Source organism: Ovis canadensis, chromosome 22 (genome assembly GCF_042477335.2).
Source record: "Ovis canadensis isolate MfBH-ARS-UI-01 breed Bighorn chromosome 22, ARS-UI_OviCan_v2, whole genome shotgun sequence".
In the NCBI taxonomy this organism is placed as follows: domain Eukaryota; kingdom Metazoa; phylum Chordata; class Mammalia; order Artiodactyla; family Bovidae; genus Ovis; species Ovis canadensis.
This window is the reverse complement of record NC_091266.1, coordinates 40,846,553-40,873,174: the sequence shown is the minus strand read 5'-3', so window position 1 is coordinate 40,873,174 and position 26,622 is coordinate 40,846,553. Positions and strand designations below refer to the sequence as shown.

Below are 26,622 nucleotides of genomic sequence, written 5' to 3'. Positions count from 1 at the left end.
GGATTTTACAGACCCAGGTATAGAACCCACATCTCTTGAAAGTCTCCTGCATTGGCAGGCTGGTTCTTTACCGCTGCACCACCTGGGAAGCCCAGAGTCAAGCCAACCCATTCTCAAATCCCAGATCTGTTAATCACCATACTATCTGTTACTGTCTGGCTTTAGGCTAGAAAGTTACTTAAACTCTCTGAACTTCAGTTTCTTCCTCTGTAAAATGGGGATAGTAATCATTTGTACCCTAGAGATTCACTGTGAGGTTGCATGAGATAAAGTGTGTAAAGCACATAGCACAAGCCCTCCTTGGCACAGAGAAGCTCCTAAAATAGTTACGTCGTTTTACCATTGCTGTTGTTGTTACCATTGTCGCTACTATGTCAAGGCAGTTGTTTGAATTATAGTGCTTATGGTGTTCTTGACATATAAAATAGACATTCTGCAAGTGAATCCATGGCTACTGTCTTCTTCTTAACTCTTGGCCTTTGGCTTCCCCGCCACTCCACAGGGAGTGCTCAGGACCCAGGGATCCCCCTTCTCACCTTCCTTTTGTTGGTGGGGTTGACGTAGAGGTAACTGAGGACAGTCTTCAAACCCACTTTGTCATTCAGCTTTTCATAGGTGGTGCCATAATCTGTTGATCTGCAGGTAAGAGAGGAAGAAAGAAAGGAAAAGACTGTTTTAATGGGGGATTGTGTTTCCAGAGGAGCCCAGCTCTACCCCGACCTGCATCTTTGTTCCCAAATTACATGAGTGCTTAAAAAGTGTTCCTCTGAGATAAAAGGCCCCATTGATTTTAGAACAGCAATTAGACTAATAATGCATCTGCTTACTACCTAAGCTTGCTCCCCTTTGTTCCTGGCCTTTCTCAGAGACCTACTTTCCTGCCCTTTGTGAAGTGGTGCGGTGACAGGTAGGCTGCCTCCGGTGCTCAGCGCTCTGTCCTCCCAGAGCTCTGTGGGGAGGCCTGAGTCCCTGCCGGGGGAACAGTAGGGAGAAAGGCCAGACCTTCTTCTGAGGTACAACCACCTTCATGCCCCTCTACTGAGCCTGAAACCAGGAGACCCTCAGAGGGGCAGGAAGTGCTACACCCAGGAGCCTCATGGGATCCAACAGCCAAACTGGCCATACCCAGCAGAGTCCGATGCTTCCCACAGGAGCAATGGCGCATCAGGGGGAAGAGCCAGCAACACTGACCGGCTACCACTCATTCCGCATGCCAGCGATCCTGCTGCCTACCTGTTCCTCCTTTGGGTGCTCTGACCTTGCACCAAGACCACGAGCCAGGGCTCTGAGAACAAAGGCAGGCCAACCAATCCACAGGCTCCTTTCTTTCCATCCCACCTCTCTCCCCATGTTGGAGGGAGAGCCAGTACCCAAAAGTGGATTCAAGAAGCCAAGCTTCCTGCTGCTCCCTCCTCGCTTCCCCTCCCCCACCCCACACACCTCCCTCCCTTTTCAGGACCAGTATCATCAGGTTCTCATTCTGTCTGCCATCACCTTCCTTAGCTAGACTCAGGAAATCTCTCCCACTGGAGCTTCAGAAAGCCACAGAGGACTACTCATTATCTCTACGGTCAGGTGACCCCAGGGGTGCCTGCATTCCAACTCCGGCCCTGCGCTCTCCTAGTAACAGCAACTATCTGCCCTTGCCTTTTCCTTGATTACCTTCTAATCTAATCTCCCTTGATTTTCCCACCTTCTAACTTTAATCTGCTTCTGCCTTGGCCCACAGCTTAGCTTTATAAGCCAAGTGTCCCAGGCCTGGATTAAAGACCCACCCTCACCTCTGATAAGGCTTCACTGGCCTTCTCCTGCTTGCCGCTCATTTCTCCTCTGCACAAGTACAAAGTTCCCCATCTGTTGTACGCCCAAGGCACATACTGTACATGAAATGTACTCTTTGATTTTCTGATATCGTCATGATTAGTTTCCTTATATTCTGTTTCCCTCGCCACAACATAAGGTCCTCAAGGACAAGGAAATTCAGAGAATGCTATGGGAAGAGGAAAGAACATGAACTTGGGCCACAGCAAACTCTAGTTCACTCTTAGATGGGCAGATCCCTGGTTTCATGACCAAGTGCAGGTTACTTCACCTGCTGGTGAAGCCTCAAATTTCTTACTCAAAAAAAATGGGCATAATCTAATCTTACAGGGCATTTACGAGGATAAAAAATACAACGTGTTGGAAACTTCCTAACAGGATGTAGGCATTCTGAAATGTCAAAATATATATATATATAAATGAAAATACAAAGGATCTTCATGTCTTCTTCCAAAATGCACAGAACGTCTTACACATCGTGCACACTTGGCACATTTACTGAATAAACAAAACGTCGGTATTTCTAATCCTTCCTTAGGCTACAGGCCCCACATGGTCATTGGTTACGCTAACTTTAATAATCAGCATCCCCCAAAAACTGAATTCTTATCTTCTGTCTCCTGTCTACCTTAGGCACTAGGAATCACTGCCAATGAGAGAAATCATTGCCTTTATCTCTCGAACCCAGCTTAGTCTCTGGGTCTTAATGATTCTATCTCCTAAATAACTGAGACCTCTGATCGTCTCATCCTCATTCCAATGCAGTGGCTAGCGCATCATCGTTTTTACAACAATCCCCCAATCAGATGCTCTTGTTCAGCCTTCTCCCCCTCCCACCAATCTCCATGCTGTCATCAGGCTACATATCAACCACACGGATCTGTCCACCTTACTCCCTGGTAGTAATCACCCACTGCCTACACACAGTGAAGTTGTATCTTTCAAGCTTAGTCTTGTAAAATCTGGGTGTAACTTCCCTTACTAGGCCCATTTCCAGCCACTGACTCCTCTGTCCCTTCCTCTCCAGCCTCATTCAGCTCCTGAATGTCCTGAATTTTTATTGCCTACGTTTCTGGCACAGCATTCCCTTCCTTCTGAACTATCTCTACCCCCTATTTCCTTTACTTAGTAAATTTCTCTCTAATCTTTATTCTCAACTCTATTATCACCCTCCTTCCAACTTCCTCACTGGGGAATTAATCACCATTCCCTTTGTGTTCTTGTACTGCCTCACACATTTTACTGTTCTAGTGTTTATCCTATTGTTGTGATCATACTATTTTTATTCTGTAACGTTTTCCTCAACTATACTTCCCCAAGAGCAAAAAGCCATTTCTTATAGCAGCCCAGTGCATTGCACCATACATGGTACTAAGTAAGCGCTGAAAATCTACTGATTTCTGCACTCTTTTGCTTTGTTTTTATTTGCAAGGGTTAATGAATACATGAATCTGTCTAAATCTACTCACATTTTCTCAAACACCTGCTGATGTCCAATCACAACTCAACAGAGAGCCACACCTAGAAAACATACCTGATACTTCAGATGCTGGCACAATTTGCAGAATGGTAAAGTCTTTTAGCATCTGGTACCAGGGAAGGATCTAGCATCAGGTTAAATGACACTAGAAGTAAGGTTAAATGACCAGTCATTCTAATCTCCTATCCTACCCAGGGCAGGGGAGAAGACATATCATAATCTCGAGAGACTATCAATAGTATATTTTTCTTAATACAAATAAAAAATTTTTATAGAACAAACTGCTTCTTGATTCTACAGTTTTGAAGGCACAAAGATGGCACCAGGTGGGGAAAGAACATTGAACTTGGAATCTAGAGTAAAGAACTGACTCTGAAATGTACTCAAAGTGTTACCCTGGAAAAGTCTTCTCTAAGTCTGTTAAAGAAAGAATCATCCTGACATTTCTTAAAATGGCAAGGCAGACATAATTCAGGACTATTGCAACAGGTAGAGGGACCACAGTAATGAGGTTTTGAAATAGAGATGGGAGATTAGGCCATACTTCAAATACACCAAGGAAAACGTAGGAACTTAAAGCCAAAGAGAAGGATGGGGATCAGTGGATAGAACATTACTAAGAAGGTATGGAAATTGTTTGCTGACTGGCAAGATTCTTGCTGAAGGCAGGCTGAGGTGATCAGATGTCACCTGGGTTATGGTTGGGGATGAGGACTTTGATCAGATATGGACTACAATGAGATATTGTAAGGGGTGGTGGGGATTCTGGCTAAACTCACTTAGCAGGATTGTTGCTAAAAAATGGGCTCTTGAGGACATATCTAAGGACTGGCCCTAGGTGAAAAGAGCTCAGAGGATCCTGACTGGAGCTTGGTTAAGAAGAGAATCTTTGCCAAGCCCCATTCTATCTTCAACACAAGAGGTTTAACGCAGATAATCATAAGGCCTCTTCTGGACTTTAAATCTTATTATCCCACCAACACAGCGCTAAGCTGTTTCCAACTAATGACTTTTCTTCATGCTATATATAGCAAACATCTTGCTTGTAAGAGCTAAATTCTCAGGTCTCCTTTTCATGACTGATGTCACAACAGACTTCCTTCCAGAATCCAAATAACCCTCATCAAAGGTAGTGTACTTAACATGACACATAGTCTGTCTTTCTGGATGCAGCACAACCAATTCACATTGTCTTTGCTCTTTTCCAAAAGTGGCTGCTGAGGGTAGGAGCTTCCCAACAAATGATATGCCATGGCTCAGCTTCCTTCGCTTCTGGGGCAGTGGCTGCTCAAGCAGGCACACAGACACAAGTCTCACTCAGTGAGGGCCCCTCAAGGAGCCAGTGGGCCCTGGGGCCTAAGGAGGCCTAGACTCTGCCCTTTCTAGCATGGACACTGCACACTCCACTGACCACAGCGTGCAGTGGGCTTCCTTCCTGTGGGCTAGGGGCAGCTGGCAGAAGCCTCTGCACCATTGCCAGAGCCAGCAGTGCCAGGAGAAGTCACCTTGACAAAAAAGCAGATCATCCTTCACCTCATGACTCGAGACATCTGCCGGCAGGGTCACTTAGAGGAAGCAGGCTCATTTCCCCTATTTTAAAGCTAACTTTCCAAATCCTGATGCTAAATTCCTAAAGCTGAAATGTCCAGAAAGCTGGAGACCCTGGGCACCTGCCATGTGCTGGGCCCTGGGCCAGTTACCATTTGGAACAGCTCAGAACATACAGCTAACCTGGCAGGCAGCACGTGAGAGGTGCCCAGCCACAGCGCTCCCAGCCTCTATGTCTGTGCTCAGATTCCTCCAGTTCCAGAAGATTATTCCACTGCTCTGTGTGTGTGTGTGCGCGCCTCTTGTTCTTCTGTTGTCTTTCGTTATGAATTATTTCCAACACACTGAAAACTATAAGATGCCAGTCATAAATCTACCACTAGATATATATGTTATCCATCAACACAAATATTTGATGATCTTTTCAAGTGTTTTTACATTTACATAAATGTTATCCCACAGGATATATATTCTGCAGCTAGCTTATTTTGTCCAACATTCAGTTTGGAGGATTTTATGCATGTTGACACACTTAGCCATAATCCATTCACTTTAACTGCTACGGAGCATTGTAGTTTACCAATAAACCATTGTCTGTTTACCGTTTCAAACTCTGATAAATATTTTGTCTTTTAAAATTTGCTATGATAAATATTTCAATCACCATTTTTACACAAGTCTTTTCTAGAGAGACACCTTGATGTGAAATTACGACTCATCCCCCATGCACAACTCTCATACCCCACACTTAACTTCTCTGCTGGTTATTGACAGATTTTTCTCTAAGGGGACTGTACCTTCAAAGAGATACTCCCTTAGTCTCCAGCTCCAGAAACTGAGTCTTTCTTTATTGCCAGGGTCTGAGTCCACAGCTCCTGACCAGTCTTGTCCCAGCTCTCTCTGTGTCCAAAATCTTCAATTCCAGAGCAACTGAATCCAGTTAGTAGTTGGACCCTGAGTCCTGGCCTCAAGACTCTACCATTTGTTTTCCCATTTGCATCACTGTTGGTCATCTGCTCTGTGGCTCCACCCTGCCCAGGGACCTGCTTGTTGTCAGGTTGAGCCTCCCAGCTGCCAACTACTCACACTCCTCCCCAGGTACCCCAGGCTCACTGGTAGACTAGACGTCCACCCTCTTCAACTCCCCCAGGACTCCTGGGTTTGACTCGTCTATTTAGGAGCTCCTGTCCCATCCTGACAAGCCTCCAGAAAACTTCCATGTGGGCCAATACACTCTGGGAGCAGCCTCTTACCTCACCAACCTAACCTGTCATAACCCAGGTAGCTATCCAAGGCCACTTTCTCAATGACAATTTCCAGAGCTGAGTTGTGAATATAGTATACTTTCATCCACCCAGCAAGCTCCCATTCCTCTGATGAGCTTCTAGTGGAGAGGCTGGTGGCAACAAACATATGGGCTGCTATTTTAAAAGTAAAAGAACAGAAAAGAAAAACTTCTAGCCAACGCAGCCAAGTCGGCTTCCCATTAGAGCTGAGCTGAAGCTCAGTACTCACCCCCGCCCTCACCCCAGCCCACTCTGCATTCCCAGCACCACGTTCCTGCCAGAGGTGAGAGGGCTCTGCAGGGCATGCTGCCAGTTCTTATGGGGCCACCAGATGTTCAGGATGGGGCGGACACACTGCTTTCCTAATCATGCCAGCTGCCTTCCCCTGTTTGCCACCTGTGCTCCTCAGTTCCCACCTCCCCCTCCAAGGCTTGTCCCTGAGAAGGAACTACGAAATATCAAGTTTTTCACTCTTCGATTCTCTTATAAGTCTTTCATTTTCTCAGTGGACTCCCTTCTCTGTGATATTATCTAAAATTAGTAAACCACCTCAGTTCTGATAGTTCCTTTTCCTGTTAGCAATTTTATTTTATTTTGCTTAGTTCTTCATGCATATCTATCTGTATTATGGCATTGACTATGTGCTAGATACTGGCCTTGCCCTCTGCTCCACCCAAGTCAGGGGCACTTATGAGGCAGTTTAGCACAGGCAGTGAGCTGTTTCCTATAAAAGGGCCAGAGTGTAAGTATTTTAGGTTTTCATGATTTCTGTCAAAACTACTCAGCTCTGCTCTTGTAGTTCAAAACAAGCCACGGAGGATAGCCGATTGAATGGGTGTGCTGTGTTGCAATAAAGCATATTTACAAGAGCATGCAGGGCATAACTTGTCAGGCACTAGTCTAGCTGACTGCAATATCAACCCCTACCATCCCTACCAACAGCCAGGCTTCCATCTCACTGTTGTCTCTCAGACAGCTTCCCAAGATTTCAGCCAAGGTATTTGAGGCCCTGCCCCACCGTTCCCTGCCTGGTTGCCATCAGGTCCAAGTGTCTGCCTCAGCCTGGCACTCAGACGTGTGTAGTCTGCCCCCTTTCCTCCCCTTTCCCACTCTCCCAGTGAGATTATGGCTGGCAAGTGTCTGGATTTCCTCCTTTCTGACTCCCGGGTCTAGTACTAACTACATCGTGGATACTTTTCCTACAACTTCAGCCCACACTCTCCCCTGAATATATCCACAGCATTAGGAGTGCCATATTTATTCTCTGAATACACATATGTGCTCCTTTCAGAAATGACTAAAAGCTCCTTAAAAGAAAAATAACAAATAAAATAAATATATTCTGAAACTCCAAAAGTGCAGAGCACTAAGTAGAGAAAACAAGGAAGACAGAAGCAGGGCAAAGACAACTATACACAGGGCTGGGCAAACTAGACCATGCGCTCTTCACTTCTCTGAACAATAGGGTCGCTATTATAAGCACTCCATAGAGAATAGTGAGAAACTTAGTTTAGCACCTGATAAACCCTGTGCATAAATGTGTATGGCTGTCATTTTTATGACTACTCACCCAGATTGTATTTTTCTCAAGGACAATCACCTTGTTTTTTTCCCTTGATTTATAAATTCCTTGCTCTTAGTGGGTGAGGCACATGGATGCCCAATTAATCATTAAGGAATTTTTGGCTACTGTTTCCAATTGTACCATGAAAATACACTATGGCCCAGCTGCTGGGGAATCAAAAGGCAGGCCCATGCTTCCCAGTGCCAGACCCAGGGAAGTGCCCTACCCACAACCATTCCGCCTGAGTGTGCTCCACTGACCTACACTACACTGAGAACAGTCAACAGTCAAACACCAGAGGCAATGAGGGGCTCCAGTGTGCAGTGAACCTCAGCCCACTCTGCAGGCAGGTCAGGAGTTTCCACAGTGCAGCTCCAGACCCATGGCTTCCCAGAGAGTCTTTACCATCCAAATGGGAAAATCACTGATGTTCCCCTCTAGCCTGTTCCACTCCCAGTCTTAGGGCCAGTGTCTAAAGCCACATTAATTCATGTCTTTGCAGTGGCAGAAGCCCAACCTGACCACAAATAACCAGCCAGAAAACTAATTCCAGACTCCAAGCCAAAGGCAAGTGATTTAAATAGCTTCCCTCCTAAGTGGGTATTGGCCCTATCCCCTACTTCAGAAAAACCACAGACAGGCTGAAGCCCAGGCAGAAGCTCACACAGCTCTCCATAATTCTTCATGTCATCTGACTCCACAGCCTAATTATCTCGTTTCACAAAGAGAGACACAATGATACAAAATAATTAATGTTCTCCTGCCCCAGCTATCTGAATGAGAGCCATCATAGTGTTCCAAGTACAGGGAATTGAAGGTTACCTGACTCTGCAGACCAGATCATGCAGAATTCATAGTTTATATAAAACAAAATATAGACCCACCAGCAGTACCATTCCAGCTCAGATCTAGGAGGGAAGGATGGGGTGTGGGGAGTTAGACAAAACATTCAGATCTTTGGTCTTTCACATTGAAGTATGAACACTTCAGTTCTCACTGAAGAATCTCAGTTCAGAAAATAAGGCTGCTGGATTGTTATTCTGAGGACTGAAAATGACAAAAGACCTCAACATTATCAGCCAAGAGGCCTGTTTGTGACATATGGGTGAAGGAGGAAAGAAGTCCTCCAGAGAGAGGAAAGCACATGAGCAGAGCTCTGAGAGGAGGTGGTGTCCCATTGATCACACCTTTATTCACATGCGTATAGTGTATTTTATACAACACACATACACATACACTATACAATAGCATTAAAGAAGCAGGTAATATCAAGATTATTGACCTAGAAACGTCTCTAAGACATAACTAAATGAAAAAGGCTGCTGAATAATAATGCATTAAAGACACAAACAGTGTACCCAGACAAAACAAACCGATATATTCCCATTCGGTTTAGAAGTGCGAATACAAGTGTATTTTAAAATTTCTAGAAGAAAACACAAATGCATGGTAATAGAAGTTACCTCTGATTAGGGGTCCAGGGTGGGTTGGTTGGCTATAAGAACTAGAGTTTATTTGTAATGTTATAATGTTTTCAAAACAAAAATATATCCATGTATCGCTCATGCAGTTAAAAGTAATCACAATAAAGTGATTTGTTACAGAACAGTTCCAAGGCAGATCAGTAAATTAACACATCTGTAGAGAAACTCTATTATAGATAAGCATTTGCATTCTAAAAGGCAGCCCTGGCATAACCATAAGAGGATTCGTTTCAGAGTCAAGCAGATTTGGTTTCAAATCCAGCCTGTGCAACCTTAGACTAATTACATAAGTCTCCTATTTCATATCTGCTCAATGGGAATATAAATATCGCCTTCACAGGATTACCATGAAGCTTAAATAGCCCTAATATCATGCAGTTCACTTCACTATCAGTTGTTAGGAGACCTCATGGTGGAACAATAATGTGATCATTGGAGGAGAAATCATCTCATACATCTCTCAGCAAATAGAAGGTAAGTTGTAGTTACATAAGCACCAGTGGGCAGGCTAAGGCCATCTCATTCCCACTATATAAGCAATCAGCGACCATAAGGCACATGGGAAGATGGAGGGGTTGCTACGCATAATCAAAGATAGCCTCCAGCAGGTAGAAATTAAAGTCCAGGGAAAACAGACTTCACTTTTTTTCAGCAAGTTTTCCTGGGGAAAAAAATAATGAGGCACAAACTAGAAGGTTCTGGACAGTTTTAGCAAGGCATTTCTATCTGGGGAGTAGATGTTTACCATTTCCCTTTAATATTACATGCAGCCAGTTGAGTCCCTGTGACATGCACGCAATTATGTCTGCTGTGCACAACTAGAAACCCCCAGGATAAAATGGGTAGCTGCCTAATGGAGAGATGTGAACTCATGGAGAGCCTTCAGACCATCCCTCTACCCTGGAAAAGCTAAACTCTGTGCCTCATTCATTTGTAAATCGTTTTCTTCTCTGGCATAAGCATTATACCTTCTATGTGGTAAGCACTCAAGGCATTAATTAATCAGTCAAAACAGTCTATTTCTTCTCTGAACAACCAACCCTGTAGAGAAGACAGTGGTTCCTCTTGCTTCCATCTTCCTCCGAGAAACCTCTCACCTTTCCTGCCTCTGGTTTCCTAGCACTCAGCATCAGCATCACTGTCAGGGAGCACCGTATCTACTCCCTGGGGATACACCTCTTTTCTCCTCTGCAGTTGTTTTATGTCATTATTTAACTTTTTGTGCATGAGGCTCCTTTTTCCAGAGAGAATCAGTCCTCTGAGGTCAAGGAGCTACTTGCCTGTCTCTTTTAACCCCTACTGCCTGCTGAATAATGCCATGCAGTTTAGATATTCAGGCTGAGCAAATGTGTCCCAGGGACTGAAACAGTCACACTCAGATTCCCTGCTGCTTGTGAAAGGTTCTCCTGGGAGAGACTGACAGCTAAGCAGATGTTGCTTCAGGCAGAGCTGGTTCTATCAGTTTATCTTACTGGTCATTTGGGGAAGAAAGAAGACTAAAGTTATGCCGCACCTGACATTGCCCAGCCCAAGGAAGAAGAGGAAATTCCCAGATACCCAGGAGTGAATCTCAGGAACCACAGGCACTCCATCTCCTCATGGGCCCAGAAGTCTGAAATCTCACTTATCTCTTCCCCTAAAAGAATTATATGTTAATGGCTATGCTCCCTAAGTATTATTTAAACATCACCCTGTCGAGCACCACATTCTACACTCCACATGCCCTTGACATGATCAGAGCTATAGGGCTTGAAAACCAATCTCAGTTTTTTAAAGCTTTCCTTAGAAAGGTTAAGTAAGAAAAATAAGCAATTAGCCAGAAGTTGGGTTTGTTCTCAAGTCATAGAGTATTTCTTAAACCATCCTGCAGCCCTTAAAGAAATGCTCCTCTGAGACCAGAGGCAGGGCTCATTAAGTCCAGGTGACATGGACTGCCTCATCAGACTGGTGCCCATGGCTTTAGGGAAAATGAATGCCATACTCTGGCATTTTTAGAATATATATAAAAGGCCTGAAAAGCAATGATAGAAATATTGTAGAATACAGGAAAGAATAATGTGCAACATGGACATCAATTATAGCCATGCTATACAGAGAAAAATCCACTTAATATTTTTTTTTCTCTAATCTCTGTGTATGTGTATGTTTACAAAATTGGGAATCATTCTCTGTATACAGTTTGCTGTCCTACTCTTCCACTTAACATAATATTTAAATATCTCCCCATGCTGCTACATAGCCTTCCAAAATAATTTTCAAAGCCTTACAGCATCTCAATGTACAAACATATCATAAATTACTCTAACTGCCTTCTTGGTCAGATGGTTGGTTTCTGGCCAAATGTTTACATTAAATAACTTTAGTGTGTATTCTTCTACATAAATCTTTATGTGCATCTTTATCTGTTTTCCTTAAAGTACATTCATGTAAGTGTAATTATTAGTTCAAAGGGTAAAGATTATCATTAACATTCTTGTTATAAAATATTCTATATGACATAAATATGCTGGTCAATCTGTACTTCCACTAACAGTACGTGGAAGTACTGGTTTCACTGGATACTGGCCAATATTGGGCATAACTATTTTAAAATCTCCAGACATAGGTGTGTTGGCAACAATGTATTGCAAAAATATAAGCCCTTAAAGAAATAAAAGGAATCCAAATTGGAAAAGAAGAAGTAAAACTCTCACTGTTTGCAGATGACATGATCCTCTACATGGAAAACCCTAAAGACTCCACCAGAAAATTACTAGAGCTCTTCAATGAATATAGTAAAGTTGCAGGATATAAAATCAACACACAGAAATCCCTTGCATTCCTATACGCTAATAACGAGAAAGTAGAAAAAGAAATTAAGGAAACAATTCCATTCACCATTGCAATGAAAATAATAAAATACTTAGGAATATATCTACCTAAAGAAACTAAAGACCTATATATAGAAAACTATAAAACACTGATGAAAGAAATCAAAGAGGACACTAATAGATGGAGAAATATACCTTGTTCATGGATTGGAAGAATCAATATAGTGAAAATGAGTATACTACCCAAAGCAATTTACAAATTCAATGCAACCCCTATCAAGCTACCAGCCATATTTTTCACAGAACTAGAACAAATAATTTCAAGATTTGTATGGAAATACAAAAAGCCTCGAATTGCCAAAGCAATCTTGAGAAATAAGAATGGAACTGGAGGAATCAACTTGCCTGACTTCAGGCTCTACTACAAAGCCACAGTCATCAAGACAGTATGGTACTGGCACAAAGACAGACATATAGATCAATGGAACAAAATAGAAAGCCCAGAGATAAATCCACACACATATGGACACCTTATCTTTGACAAAGGAGGCAAGAATATACAATGGAGTAAAGACAATCTCTTTAACAAGTGGTGCTGGGAAAACTGGTCAACCACTTGTAAAAGAATGAAACTAGATCACTTTCTAACACCACACACAAAAATAAACTCAAAATGGATTAAAGATCTAAATGTAAGATCAGAAACTATAAAACTCCTAGAGGAGAACATAGGCAAAACACTCTCAGACATAAATCACAGCAGGATCCTCTATGATCCACCTCCCAGAATTCTGGAAATAAAAGCAAAAATAAACAAATGGGATCTAATTAAAATTAAAAGCTTCTGCACAACAAAGGAAAACATAAGCAAGGTGAAAAGACAGCCTTCTGAATGGGAGAAAATAATAGCAAATGAAGCAATTGACAAACAACTAATCTCAAAAATATACAAGCAACTTATGCAGCTCAATTCCAGAAAAATAAACGACCCAATCAAAAAATGGGCCAAAGAACTAAATAGACATTTCTCCAAAGAAGACATACGGATGGCTAACAAACACATGAAAAGATGCTCAACATCACTCATCATTAGAGAAATGCAAATCAAAACCACAATGAGGTACCACTTCACACCAGTCAGAATGGCTGCGATCCAAAAATCTGCAAGCAATAAATGCTGGAGAGGGTGTGGAGAAAAGGGGACCCTCCTACACTGTTGGTGGGAATGCAAACTAGTACAGCCACTATGGAGAACAGGGTGGAGATTCCATAAAAAATTGCAAATAGAACTACCTTATGACCCAGCAATCCCACTTCTGGGCATACACACCGAGGAAACCAGAATTGAAAGAGACACATGTACCCCAATGTTCATCGCAGCACTGTTTATAATAGCCAGGACATGGAAACAACCTAGATGTCCATCAGCAGATGAATGGATAAGAAAGCTGTGGCACATATACACAATGGAGTATTACTCAGCTTTTAAAAAGAATTCATTTGAATCAGTTCTGATGAGATGGATGAAACTGGAGCCGATTATACAGAGTGAAGTAAGTCAGAAAGAAAAACACCAATACAGTATACTAACACATATATATGGAATTTAGAAAGATGGCAATGATGTCCCTGTATTCATGACAGGAAAAAAGACACAGATGTGTATAACGGACTTTTGGACTCAGAGGGAGAGGGAGAGGGTGGGATGATTTGGGAGAATGGCATTCTAACATGTATACTATCATGTAAGAATTGAATCACCAGTCTATGTCTGATGCAGGATACAGCATGCTTGGGGCTGGTGCATGGGGATGACCTACAGAGATGTTATGGGGTGGGAGGTGGGAAGGGGGTTCATGTTTGGGAAAAAGAAAAAAAAAAAAGTAAGTACCCAACTGAAACATGGGCTTGGATTTAAAAGAGTGAAATAATGCCATTTGCAGCAACATGGATGGACCTAGAGATTGTCATGCTGAGTAAATTAAGCCAAGCAGAGAAAGAAAAATGTTGTATGGAATTCCTAATATGCAGAATCTGAAAAAAATTGATACGAATGAACTTATTTATGAAACAGACTCACAGTCTTAGAGAATGAACTTATAGTTGCCAAGGGGAAGAATGGTGGGGAGGAGTAGTTAGGGAACTTGGGATCTCTATGTTCACTCTGCTATATTTAAAATGGATGACCAATAAGGACCTTCTGTACAGCACAGGGAACTCTGCTTAATGTTATTTGACAGCCTGGATGGGAGGAGAGTTTGGGGGAGAATGGATACATGTATATGTATATCTGAGTCCCTTTGCTGTCTACCTGAAACTATCACAACATTGTTAATCAACTAAACTCCAATACAAAATAAAAATTTTAATATAAAAAATATATATATAAGCCCTTAATCGTGTCTTCACACTAAAATGCTTGGTCTTTAACAGTGGTTCCCAAACTTTTATGACTCAGGACTCCTTTATACTCTTAAAAATTAATTCATACACTACATTCACAAATTTGCAATTTTAGAAATTACATCTGGCAAAATTTTACAATATTAATTTATTTTAAAGTAATAAATAATTTTTTATGATAAAGAAACTAGAGTTTCTCAAGCAAAAATAATTTAGTGAGAAAGCACTGCACTGTTTTACATTTTTTGCCTAGTCCCTTAATATCTCACTTAACGGAAAACAGTTGGATTATATCTGCATCTGTGCTTAATCATTATATCACATATGTCATACAACTTCTAGAAACTCCACTGTACATTTGAGAATGAGAAATTTTTTAAAAGCCCATAACATTTTATTATACTTTAAAAATAGCTTTGACTTCATTAATCCGCTGATAGGGTCATGGACATTCCCCAGGGTTCCCAGGATCACACTTTGAGAAAATGGCAACCCATTCCAGTGCTCTCGTCTGGAGAATCCCAGGGACGGGGGAGCCTGGTAGGCTGCCGTCTATGGGGTCGCACAGAGTCGGACACAACTGAAGCGACTTAGCAGCAGTAGCAGCAGCAGCTCAAACTGGGTCCCAAGAGGACTGCAACTTACAAAGAGATAGTTGCTAATTTTAATAAAACCTATGGACTTCTTGCAAATGTTCTCCCTTCATTCTTCTTCCACCAGACCCTGTAAAGTTCAAATCCCATCTCCTGCATAAAGCCTTCTCATCTAACCTGCCTTTCAGTGATATTCCCTTTCTCTGATTCTTTACTGCTTTTATATCACTGCATAACAATCTGGCCTACACCCTCTGATGTTCATAGCCTCTTGTCCCCACCAAAACCATAAGCTTCTTAAGGTTGGGGATCAAGTCGTTGGCACACACTTGGGCTCAATAACTGATTTCTCAGAAGAGAGCTACTCTAAGTCACTGTGGCATTTAAGGAACTAACATTTGCATGATACTTTACACAAAACACTTTCTCTTGAGATATTTTATTTAATTCTAACAAGGACCCTTTGACATAGACATTTTATCTTTGTCATAAAAATGAGGAAGTAGAGACTCAGAAAGGTTAAGTGACTAAAGCAAATGACAATACTGAAACTTGAACCTTGGTCAACAGATTCCAAATCCCATGCACTCTACCCCAGTGCTTGGCTACTAACTGGCAGCAGTGGTGACTGAGCCCCACAGTGTCACAGAGTAGAGATTTCATAGACTCATCCTTTCAGGGGAACTCCAAAGACATTCCTAAGAGGAGGTACTACACAACCATTAAAAACAAGAGTGTCTGAAGTCAAAACTAAATTGGAATTCCTATCCTCCCACCTACTAGCAATATCACACTGGCACATTTCCTTAGCTTTCTAGGCCTCACTTTCCCCATCTCTAATACAGGCATAATTGCCACCAGGCAGAGTTGTTGAGAGAACCCAATGAGAAAATCTACATAAAGCACAGTGCAAGAATCAGCTTCGTTCTTGGATATACTTCCATTTCTTCCTAAAACCATCACCATCATCCCTTATTTCCCCTCTGGAAAACAAGGATTTCATGAAATGAAGATAGGCACTGCCTAGAGCCTAAGCAATCTATTGAAAAGGAAAATACTTCATCCCAGACACCTGGGTCTGGAGTCTTTGGAACACGGAGGCTGCAGAAGCCCAGGCCAAAAGCATCACTGGAAAGAAAGGATGGCGTTTTGTACCAAAGGACACTCACTGCCAATCCGTGTGAGAGACTATGTGGGTCTTAGCTCTGGAAGCCAGCCTGCTCCTCTCAGCACACACAGACTCCTCAAGCTCAGGTCCCCTAGGAGTCTCTGGAACTCAGTACCTCTCCGGACATAGGTTGCTTCTCTGGGGAAAAGGTAGTGCTCAGTTGGTCAGGTCAAGATGCTGAGAGGAGACAGAGGCCAGGTTGGGAACAGTGCCTCCCAGCCCAGCAACAAATACCAGGACTGGCAACAACACAGTGTGCTGACTATCTCCAGCGGCTCAAACTTCAGCATTCAGCAAGTCCCATAAGTTATGGTTGACTGGGTTTCCAGAATCCTGTGGTTATCGACACTCCTTGTTTCTAACCAAAAACAATGATCCACAGTTTGAGTACTTTTCTCTTTTGTAAAATGAGAGGGTTGAAATCAATGATCTCAAAGATTCTGCCATCTTCACTTCTGTGCATCTGATCAAGCTCCAAATGGCTTCTGGCTGCTTTCAAAATGCAGATCTATGCTCTAAGGATGCAAATCTGTCATCACCAAGGGCCACTGAGGTCCTGCAAAAGACTGCCTGAGGTCAGGCATGTCCCTAGAATAAGTGTTCAGCTTCCCAAACGTCTATGAGCCTATGGGTCACCTAATCTAGACAACTAAGGAATGCTCTCAGAAAGTGTCATGTGGTCTTGGGGAGACAAGATCATTTCTCACTAAATAACTAGGAAGCGTGGCATGAGTCAGTCTTGGAAGCCAAGGGATAATATGTGTCATTTTAAACACAACATCTGAACCATCACGAAATGATAGGCAAAACAATATAGCATATCAGTGAAATTTTGATACAGCCCTCTCCTGGAAAGATTAGGGAGGAGGCAGAAGCTCAGAGAGAGGGACAATTAGTAAAGGGATTCAAAAAAGCAATTAGATAAAACTCTGTGAGGACAAAGGTCCTACTAAGTCCCCAGTGTCCACTCCCTGGCCCTCAATCACTATTTTCAATAAATAAATGAATAAAGGACAAATGAGTAGGAAGCAGTTAGAACAAATTCAATAGGATAACAGTGTTGTTAAATGAACACATTTTGGAGTCGGAGACACAGCAAAGAGTCGAATGTGACTAAGACAGACAGACAGACACACACACACACACACACACACAGACCTATAAATGTGCGTGCTCAGTTGCTTCAGTCATGTTCGGCTCTTTGTGACCCTATGGACTATAGCCCGCCAGGCTCCTCTGTCCTTGGGATTCTCCAGGCAAGAATACTGGAGTGGGTGCCATGCCCTCGTCCAGGGGATCCTCCCAATCCAGTGATTGAACCTGCATCTTCTGTGGCTCCTGCGTTGCAGGTTAACGCTTTACTGCTGAGCCACTGGGGAAGCAAACAAACCAAACTAAGTACTGCACAGGGTTATTTGAGAACTTAGTGATAACTCAGTGAGGAAAAGCGCATAAAACATTTATCACAACGTCAGGCTTATTATATGTGTGTGTGCTCACTCACGCAGTCATGCTGACTCTTTGAGACCTCATGGACTGTAGCCCACCAGGCTCCTCTGTCCATGGAATCTTCCAGGCAAGAATACCAGAGTGGGATGACATTTCCTATAGGGGATCTTCCCAACCCAGAGACTGAACCCACATCTCTTGTAGCTCCTGCACTGGCAGGCAGATCCTTCACCACTGTGCCACCTGGGAAGCCCTAGGCTTATGATTACTTAGGTTTTTAATATTGATTTTGGCATATGATGGTGATGATGAAAATGATGCAGATAATGATATTCATTAGTGCTAGCAGGCTCAGAGAAAAGGAAGGAAGATTTTATTGAAGAGGTGAGCTTTGAAGGAAAAGATGGAGAATCAGGAGTCCAGAGGAAGACAAAGGCTTGGAACCTAAAACACATTAATATTTTCAGAAAATAATTAGGAATTGAGCCTGATCTGAAAGAAATATTCTTACACAGGCATAAATGAGCATAAGTTTTTATAAGTAGAATAAGATTTGGTAGAGGGTCTTGAATATCTGCTAAAGAGCTTGAACTTTATCTTACAAACAACAGGGGCCCTCAACGTTCCAGAATCTGGCAGAGACACAACAGAAGTCCATTTGGAAAGACTAATTGGTCGCTGATGGATATGATGGGCTGATGAACCATGTTCTTCTAGAGGTAGAAAGAATTATTAGGAATCCATCTCACTAGCTTGATGACAGTAGGTTGTAAGAAATGAAGAGGGACACAGAAGAAGCATAATGTGTTTACTCACTTGGGGCAGAGATGAAGGAGAAGAAACAGGTAAAGACAGCTTCAAGATTCCAAGCCTGAGTGCCTAAGAGAATGCTGTTACCGCCGACAGAAACAAGAGTGGAGCTGACATCTCTGGAGCAGCTTATAAAGGGTTTTTGAGAAAACAGAAAAACATTCTAGGCTCAGTTGCCTAAAACCAGAGTGTCCTTCAGTTGTGTCCGGCTCTTTGCAAGCCCATAGACTGTCCATGGAATTCTCCAGGCCAGAATGCTGGAGTGGGTAGCCTTTCCCTCCTCCAGGGGATCTTCCCAACCCAGGGGTCAAACCCAGGTCTCCCGCATTGCAGGCAGATTCTTCACCAGCTGAGCCACAAGGGAAGCTCAAGAACACTGGAGTGGATAGCCTATCCCTTCTCCAGCGGATCTTCCCGACCCAGGAATTGAACCAGGGTCTCCCAGAATACAGGCGGATTCTTTACCAACTGAGCTATCAGGGAAGCCCTGATTGAGGGAATGCTTGTAGGCAAAACCTAATGAAAGAGAGGGAGGCAAGACAGGGAAGGGGCAGCAGATCATCGGGGTTGAGGTTCCAGGTAAAGCCTGATCCACAGTGGGGCTCCAATGGGTAACTCTCTCCATAGACTTGACCCACTCTAAGGCAAGGGGCCAGGATTTTGTACTCCACACCAGCCAGTTATTGGCCATCCCAGATGTGGGAAGTGGTGACCTCTGGAGGAAGTCATCACATCTTGCAGCTGATGGGTGCCTAAAGGGAATGTTAACCTAAATTTAACCTAAGGCTTATTGCATGTAACTCTCAGCATTTGCCTTCTATCATTACTGAGATTGTTAGCGTTGAGAAGATGGCAAGATATCCAAGAAACTTGATGAATGAAAGAAAACAACACTGGGCAACTACAGTCCTCTGCCTCTGTACAACTTTCATCTGAGAATATCACTTCCCCTTTATTTTCTGACCTGCTTTGTGTAAGCAGCAGATAGCCTAGTAGCTGTCATACTCCAGAGTTTCAACATTAGTCTTACAATTCATCACAGGTGCAAAAGCATGAAAGAAAAGCTAGGTGAGGCTTTCTAAAAGTGGAAGAAAGATAGGCTGTTTCTATTTTAAGCACTTGAATATGAATGGGAAAACCTCTGAGCCCTTAACATTCTCTTCAAGTTCGTATATCCTGGCCTAGAACCGTCTCTTCTGGATGGAGCCCATCTGCAATGCTGCTGTAACACATCTCGAATTCTGTATGGCTGGATTTTCCTTGTGTGTGGTAGGAATCTCTCCGAAAGGCTGTGTATATATTTAAAGTTAGTTTTAATGTTCCAGTCAAGCTGAACTCTCTGTTTAAGAGCTGTATACTAAATCCTGTAGTAGAGAATCACCCCCAAATGTGTATTTCCTCTGAAACTAAGATCTAACAGAAAACATGCTTGCATTTTATTGGAAGCTGGGCTTCAGTCTTTGACCCAGAAATCAACAGATGTTTATCAAATGCTCATAGTGTGACAGGCACTATGCTAATACCGTATACCTTAGGAATAGTAAAAAGACATTCTGGCCAGAGAACAAAAGTGAATATAGGAAGAGAACGGCTGGATGTGCATTCCAGAGAGTGTATACATTGAAGCATTAGCTGCAGTAGCAAACACCACCAACATGTCCGTGACCTAACACTGTTAGTGTACTTCTGATCCACTTCATAGTCTATCACAGACTAGCAGTGAGGTGCGGGCAGGAAGGGGCTCTTGTTCTGCACCATGGTTCAGAAACCCGGGCTCTTCTCATATTAAAATTCTGCTATCTTCTAGATATATTAGGAATTCTCAGTTGAACTGGTGGAAAGAGATATGAGTGAGAACTGTTTTTTCCATGAACGGAAGCGGCATCCATCCTTCCCAGCCTCTCTCTGTGTGGGCCAGGATTCACTCATATGCCTACGTTTAAGGAAAGGAATGCTGCTCAGTCACAAGTCATGTCCAACTCTTTGCAACCCCCTGAGGTGTAACACTCCAAGCTCTGCCCTGTTCTTCACTACATCCGGGAGTTTGTTCAAACTTAGATCCATTGAGTCAATGATGCCATCCAACCATCTCGTCCTCTGCATGACTGAGTGACTAAACAACAACAATAACACACACACACACACAGATATATATATATACACACATATATACACATGTATAGATGTACACACACACTCACAGATATATATATGTATATATATGTATATAGTGTTAGTCACACAGTCATATCCAACTCTTTGCGACCCCATGGACTGTAACCCACCAGACTCCTCTGTCCATGAAATTTCCCAGGCAAAAATACTGGAGTGGATTGTCATTTCCTTCTCCAGGGAATCTTCCTGATTGAAGGCTGAACCCGGGTCTCCTGCATTACAGGCATATTCTTTACCATCTGAGCCATCAGCATTTGATTATATATATATACACACACACAAGTAAACAATGAAATAATATATAGCCTTAAATAAGAAAAAATACTGCCATTTGTGACAACATGGATGAGGCTGGAGGGTATTATACTAAGTGAAATAAGCTAGTCAAGGACAAATACTGCATGATATGACTTTCATGTAGAATCTAAAAAGTAAAAATAAATCAAAGAATCAAACTCATAGAAATAGAGTAGAATAGTGGTTGTCAGGGGCTGTAGGTGTAGGAGATAGAGGCTTGCAAAAAGACACAAATTTTCAGTTTTAAGACTGAAAGGTCTTCAAGTCTGAGGATCTAATATTATGGCCACTGGTAATAATGTGTTATACAATTTAAATTTGCTAAGAGAGTAGAATTTAAGTGTCCTGACCCAATAATAATAATAAAATTATTCAACAAACTTGATCCCCCATGCAGTTAGAAACCTGTGCTCTAAAATCTATGTAAGTTCTGGGAATAGGTTGTGGTGATTATTGTACAACTTTGTGAATATGCATAATGCTATTGAATTATGCCCTTAAAATGTCTAAAGTAGTTCATTTTATGTATATTTCTACCATGATTTAAAAAAAATGTTCATTAGAAAGAAAGGGAAAAACAGCTAGTCTCGATGAGCCCAAGTGGCTTGCTCTAGGTCACGTGTCTGCCAAGCCGCGTGGGCGTTTGGAGCCATGTCTCCTTGACTTTAGAACACAAGTCATTCTCTGAGCCAAAGAGACCGGCAGACGACTTGGAAGAGGCCATTAGAGCCCGATCCTACATCTCCTCCTCAATGGTGCTGAGGAGCATATGTGTGACCAGGGAGATTTCACCCTCTGTTCTCCACCTCCATGAAAATGAATGAGCTGAACTGAGTGTGAGAAGTCAGGATAGGCGGCACGTATCTGAATCTGTGTCCCCAAAGGTTAGCTGGCAGGCATGAGTGGAGCTACTCCACTCAACATTTGGTATTCTTCTGTTTTTCAACCATTTAAAAATGTGAAAGCTGTCCTTAGCGCACAGGCTACACATAAACCGGAAGGGAGGCAGGGTTTGGCTCATGGGCTACAGTCTGCTGACCTCTGCCTTTGGCCCCTGCCTTCTTGCCCCCTCCCCATTATTAGCTCCCTAACAACTTACTGACCTAGAAGCACCAGCACTCAGCTTACCTCCTAGACCAAAATCTGCACTCATACTTCAAGCCATGCCTTCTCTGAGCTGTGCCTTGCCTGAACCACCCCAGTCCCAGGGCAGCATCCTGGACTTTGTCCTTGGTGGCTAGAATGCTCATCTGGCTCATGCTAGCTTTAGTAGTGGGAAAGCAAACAAAAGGGCTGCTAAATGCTGTGCTTCTTCATGCCTTCAAAATATCTGCGTTTTAAATGTGGCCAAGCTGCAGCTTACCCAGTGGACCAACATGCAGGATGTCCAAGCGGGGGTTCTTCCAAAAGTGAACGGGAAGCACCCACCACCTCCCTTTCTTTGCCACAAGCCCAGGGATGAAGCATGTGTCCTGTGAGGAGGGGAAGTGACAACCCCTGCAGGGGAAAAGATGCACCAAACCCATCTGGTCAGTGCAATCTGGCCAGGCCCATGCGGCTAAACTCATGTTGCCTAAAGCAACAGTTTACCTCCAGGTTGGAAAATGGCAGCAATAAAAATATAATGGAACCCAGCCAGAGAGATGATTCTCAATAAAAAAAGAGACTCTGCATAAGGAGAAATGGGGGGAAAATATTTATATCCATAGAGAGAGAGACATTATCTTCTTCTCCAACACATTTTTCTGAAGTTACAAATCAATGGTTTCTATTTATTCCCATTGGAGGGAAAAACAAAAACCCTGAGATTTATGAGCAGTGTTGTTTATTTATAATCCAAAAACTCTTCTCATACCATATGGTTGGGAAATTTACAGAGATACAAAGTGAGAGGAAATTGCCTGCTTAATTCAATGGTCTTGGCAAAGCTAGTAGGCAGAGAGAGCATCCCAAACTCTTCCTCCGACACATGTGTAAGTGTGTACAGGCGAGGAGGCCTGCATGCAGAGAGCAGAGGGAGCCTTCCCTCACCAGAAAACCCACAATGTAGTGTAGTGGGAATACGAGCAGCTGATGAGCTCAGCTGAGAAGGACAGACTCATTTCTCTATTCCAGCACAGGTCAGAGAAAGGAATACTGAGAAACAGACCAGAAAGGAGGGTGAGGGCTAAGAGATGTAGGAGCAAGCAATCTTCTGGATAAGTAAAGAGGACGCACAGCACACAAAGTTTCTCGGGAAGGCAAAGTGCACACAGCTTTCTATTACATTTCTGTTCAATCATTTTCCTTCTCCATGCTAGTGAGAAATAAGCAGAAATTTCTGATTCTATCTCTGCTGCTCAGCGTGCTCTACAGAAAGGCAATCACTCACTGCCTTTAGGGAACAAACACAAGTTTGCCCTGGACACCTTCGCTTCCTCCATGGTCTACCCTCCCTTTCAGAATGATGACAAACAGAAAGAAAGGAAAACACTGAGGCTAAAGATGATTAATACAAATGAAAATAGTGGCCAGATACGAAAAGGGATTGAAAAGCATGGAAAAAGGATATAAATGACCCAGTGGGGCAAAGGAAAGTTCACCTTTTTGAGAAAATCCTCCCTGACGATTCTGTCCATGGGGCTCCATCCACTGAGTGTCCACAACCCAGAGGACCTACTCACACCACACTAGGGTTCCACCTCTGCTGCCTGCAATACTAGCTACCTTTTAATATGCATACAACTGCTCTCCTGGTTCACCTGCCACTTCTGTTTGGATGATTCCCAAAACTTTTCCTGCTCCAGCCTCTCCTGTGAGCTCCAGTCTCCCATTTCCAAATGCTGTGCAATGAGCCATTGGCACTTCAGTTCCAGGACACTAAATCTGAGCTCAGCACTCCTCCACCACAACACTGTTCCCGCTCCCCACTTCCTCCCTCCCTTTCCTCTTCCATTGCCCGCTTCTGTAATGGGAACCCTCCCAGGTCTGAAAGCGTATAGTCATCATGACAATTTCTCCTCCTCACTCTCCTCTAATCACTGTCAAGTCCTGTTAACTGTGCTTCAGAAATCTCTCTTGCACTGGTCCTTCTTTCTCTCTTTCTGAACAACCGAAGTTTAACAGGATGGGCTGCCTGGGCAGCTATAATGCTCCACCAGATCGCTGTCCCACCTCTAGACATCTTTCTCCTCAGCCCGGGGTTCACAGTGGTGTCCAGGCTACCTTCCTACAGCATAGCTATAGGCAGTCATTTTCCAGCTCAAGAACCTCATGGTTTCTAGTTACTAAAAGCTATAATTCTGGTTCCATATTCTGTCTCACCGTTAATCACCACTGTTCACCCCAACTCTAGGGACTCCACACAGCTGAATCTCAGTAATTGCCTGATGGTGTCTGATGAATGGACAATACGCAGAAGAGCGACGCTTTCTCTCTTCCCCTCCATGACCATTTGGGAGAAATGCTGCCACTGAGAGGATCTGTTGGCTTATAAAGCTGAACTGATTTGACAGTTACAAGTGTGTAAAACAATGACAAGAAAGCAAAGGGTGGATGAAAAAAAGAATACACCAGAGTTCATGACAAATAACAGGGAGGCAGCCTAGTTGGTAAGCAGATCAAATAATTAAAGCAAGACCCCAAAAAGATCTGTGAATAAAACAGAAGGTCCTGGGTGAGTGAGGAGAAGTAATTTATTGATGAGGAGTAGATGTAGCTAAACAACGAAATGAATTTGTCGGGGAGGAGTGTTGCAGGAAGGGAGGAGGAACAGGTGCGGGAGGAAAGGCATAAATTTGCCATGGGAGAAAACCCAAAGTCCTTATCAGAATGGGTGAAGGGGTGTCTCCGAAGAGCAGAAGGCTGACCAGACTACTAAGTTGACAGGGCCTGCCTGAGAAGGAAATAACTGGAGGGAGCACAGAGCCATTCATCCTGCCACGGATGCTGCTGGCTCCTCTCGGCATGCAGAGCAGGCACCGCAAGGAGTCTTGGGCACCTGGAAGGAAAGGAGCCCTAATTCAGAGAAACAGACTCCACAGAAGCACCTGTTAAAGGCCTCACACAGGGAGACTGGGCAACCAAAATGGGACAAGACACAAAAGGGGACAAGAGGGACACAAGGCGTGTCACATGTCAGAGGCGCTGGAAACATCTGGTAGGTAGCACTGATAAAATCTGATAACCAAAAACAAAAAAAAAAAAATCTGATAAGCAGGAAATCACACTATGAGTGACATCAAGCTCGAGTGAACTATGCCCTACCTTGTTCTGATTGCCAGAGCTGACAGTGCAGACAGCGTGGGGATTGGATGGCATTGCCATCAAGTGCTCTATACCCAGAATGAGGTTACGCTTTGTACCCAGTGGTGCCCAGAAGACTGACTCACTGCCTTTGGAGATTCTACTCCACAAGTTCCTACTGAGTATCTCCATCAGCCTTTACGACATTATTTATAAACACAAATCCCAACAAGTGGAAACCACACATTTTCCCATTGTCTCATCATCTAAATCAACCACTCCAGGAGGGATAAAGCAAATAAGATCCTAGCTCTCATCAATCTCGCTATCTAAAATAAAAACAATAAGCCAGTGCAATAATAAATTCAAAAGCTAAGATTATGAAGGATGCTGAAGAAATCAAGAGGGACTAGAGAGAGAGACCAGTAGGGTGCAATATCTTCTAAGAGGAAATGTCATTTAGGCTGGATCTGAAGCATACAAGCATGCAAAGTGTGGAATAAAAAGCATCACCATGAGAATGGTATGTGTTAAGGTCCTGTGGCAGGAAAGAGGCTGACCAGTTTAAGGAATTAAAGAGAGGTAGTAAGGCTAGAGCATAGTGAGCAAGGGAGACAGAAGCACCTTTGTTGTCCAGTCTCATGTTCCACACTGGGATGACACAAAATTGGAGAAAATAACATGTATTGATTGCCTTCTATGTCTTCTATGTGGGATGAAGACAACCCACAGTGATCGAAGACAACAGACAATGGTTTCTGTTTTTGCCTGCACAAGCTTATAGAAAGGACACAGTCAATCACAATGGAGATGTTTTCATTGGTCTTGGTTTGGCAAGAACTTGTAGATAAGACATAATCTCATTTTGCACCTTTAGGCAAAATAACAATCACAACTACCCTGATGCCTCTCCTTAAACACAGTTTTACTACGTTTTTTATATACTTAAAATGTAAGTTTCTTAGCAACAGTGATGGACAGAACCCTGAATGGATATCTTAAACATCAAACTGAAATTTTTTGAAGGGACACATCAACAACACGTACATATTTTTACAACATCAAATAAAGCTGTAAAACTTAAAGCAAGAATCTTCACAAAATATTCATGCTGACACACTGTCTGCATATTCTTCCTGAGAATCACAACCCTGTCTACAGAAACATGTGTTTGACAAACAAGAATCAAAGAAGTAGGAATTCCATGAGATTCTGTCTAGGATTTCAAGCTTAGACGATTAAAGATCCAGTGGCCAAATAATTACATTTGGAGGTAACAGTTGCAGAGTGTAAAATGACTAAAGGAGGAGAAACATGGGAGAAAGAAATCTGGGATCCAAAGTCAGCTTTGCCTTTAGACTAGTTGAATAAACCTTAAGTACCATTCACCTCTCTGGACGTTGATTTATCAGTATAAACTAAGCGATGCTGCTGCTGCTGTTGCTGCTAAGTTGCTTCAGTCATGTCCTACTCTGTGCAACCCCATAGACGGCAGCCCACCAGGCTCCCC

At 43.0% G+C, this 26,622-nt stretch overlaps 1 protein-coding gene across 1 annotated transcript in view; it reads right to left on the bottom strand.

Annotated features, from left to right (window-relative positions):
- SORCS3 (sortilin related VPS10 domain containing receptor 3) overlaps positions 1–26,622 on the bottom strand; it is a 650,432-nt gene that overhangs the window by 361,619 nt on the left and 262,191 nt on the right. Inside the window, exon 3 of the mRNA XM_069567050.1 lies at positions 537–636. Within this exon, the coding sequence (XP_069423151.1) occupies positions 537–636 (100 nt within the window). The remainder of the gene's footprint in view (positions 1–536; positions 637–26,622) is intronic.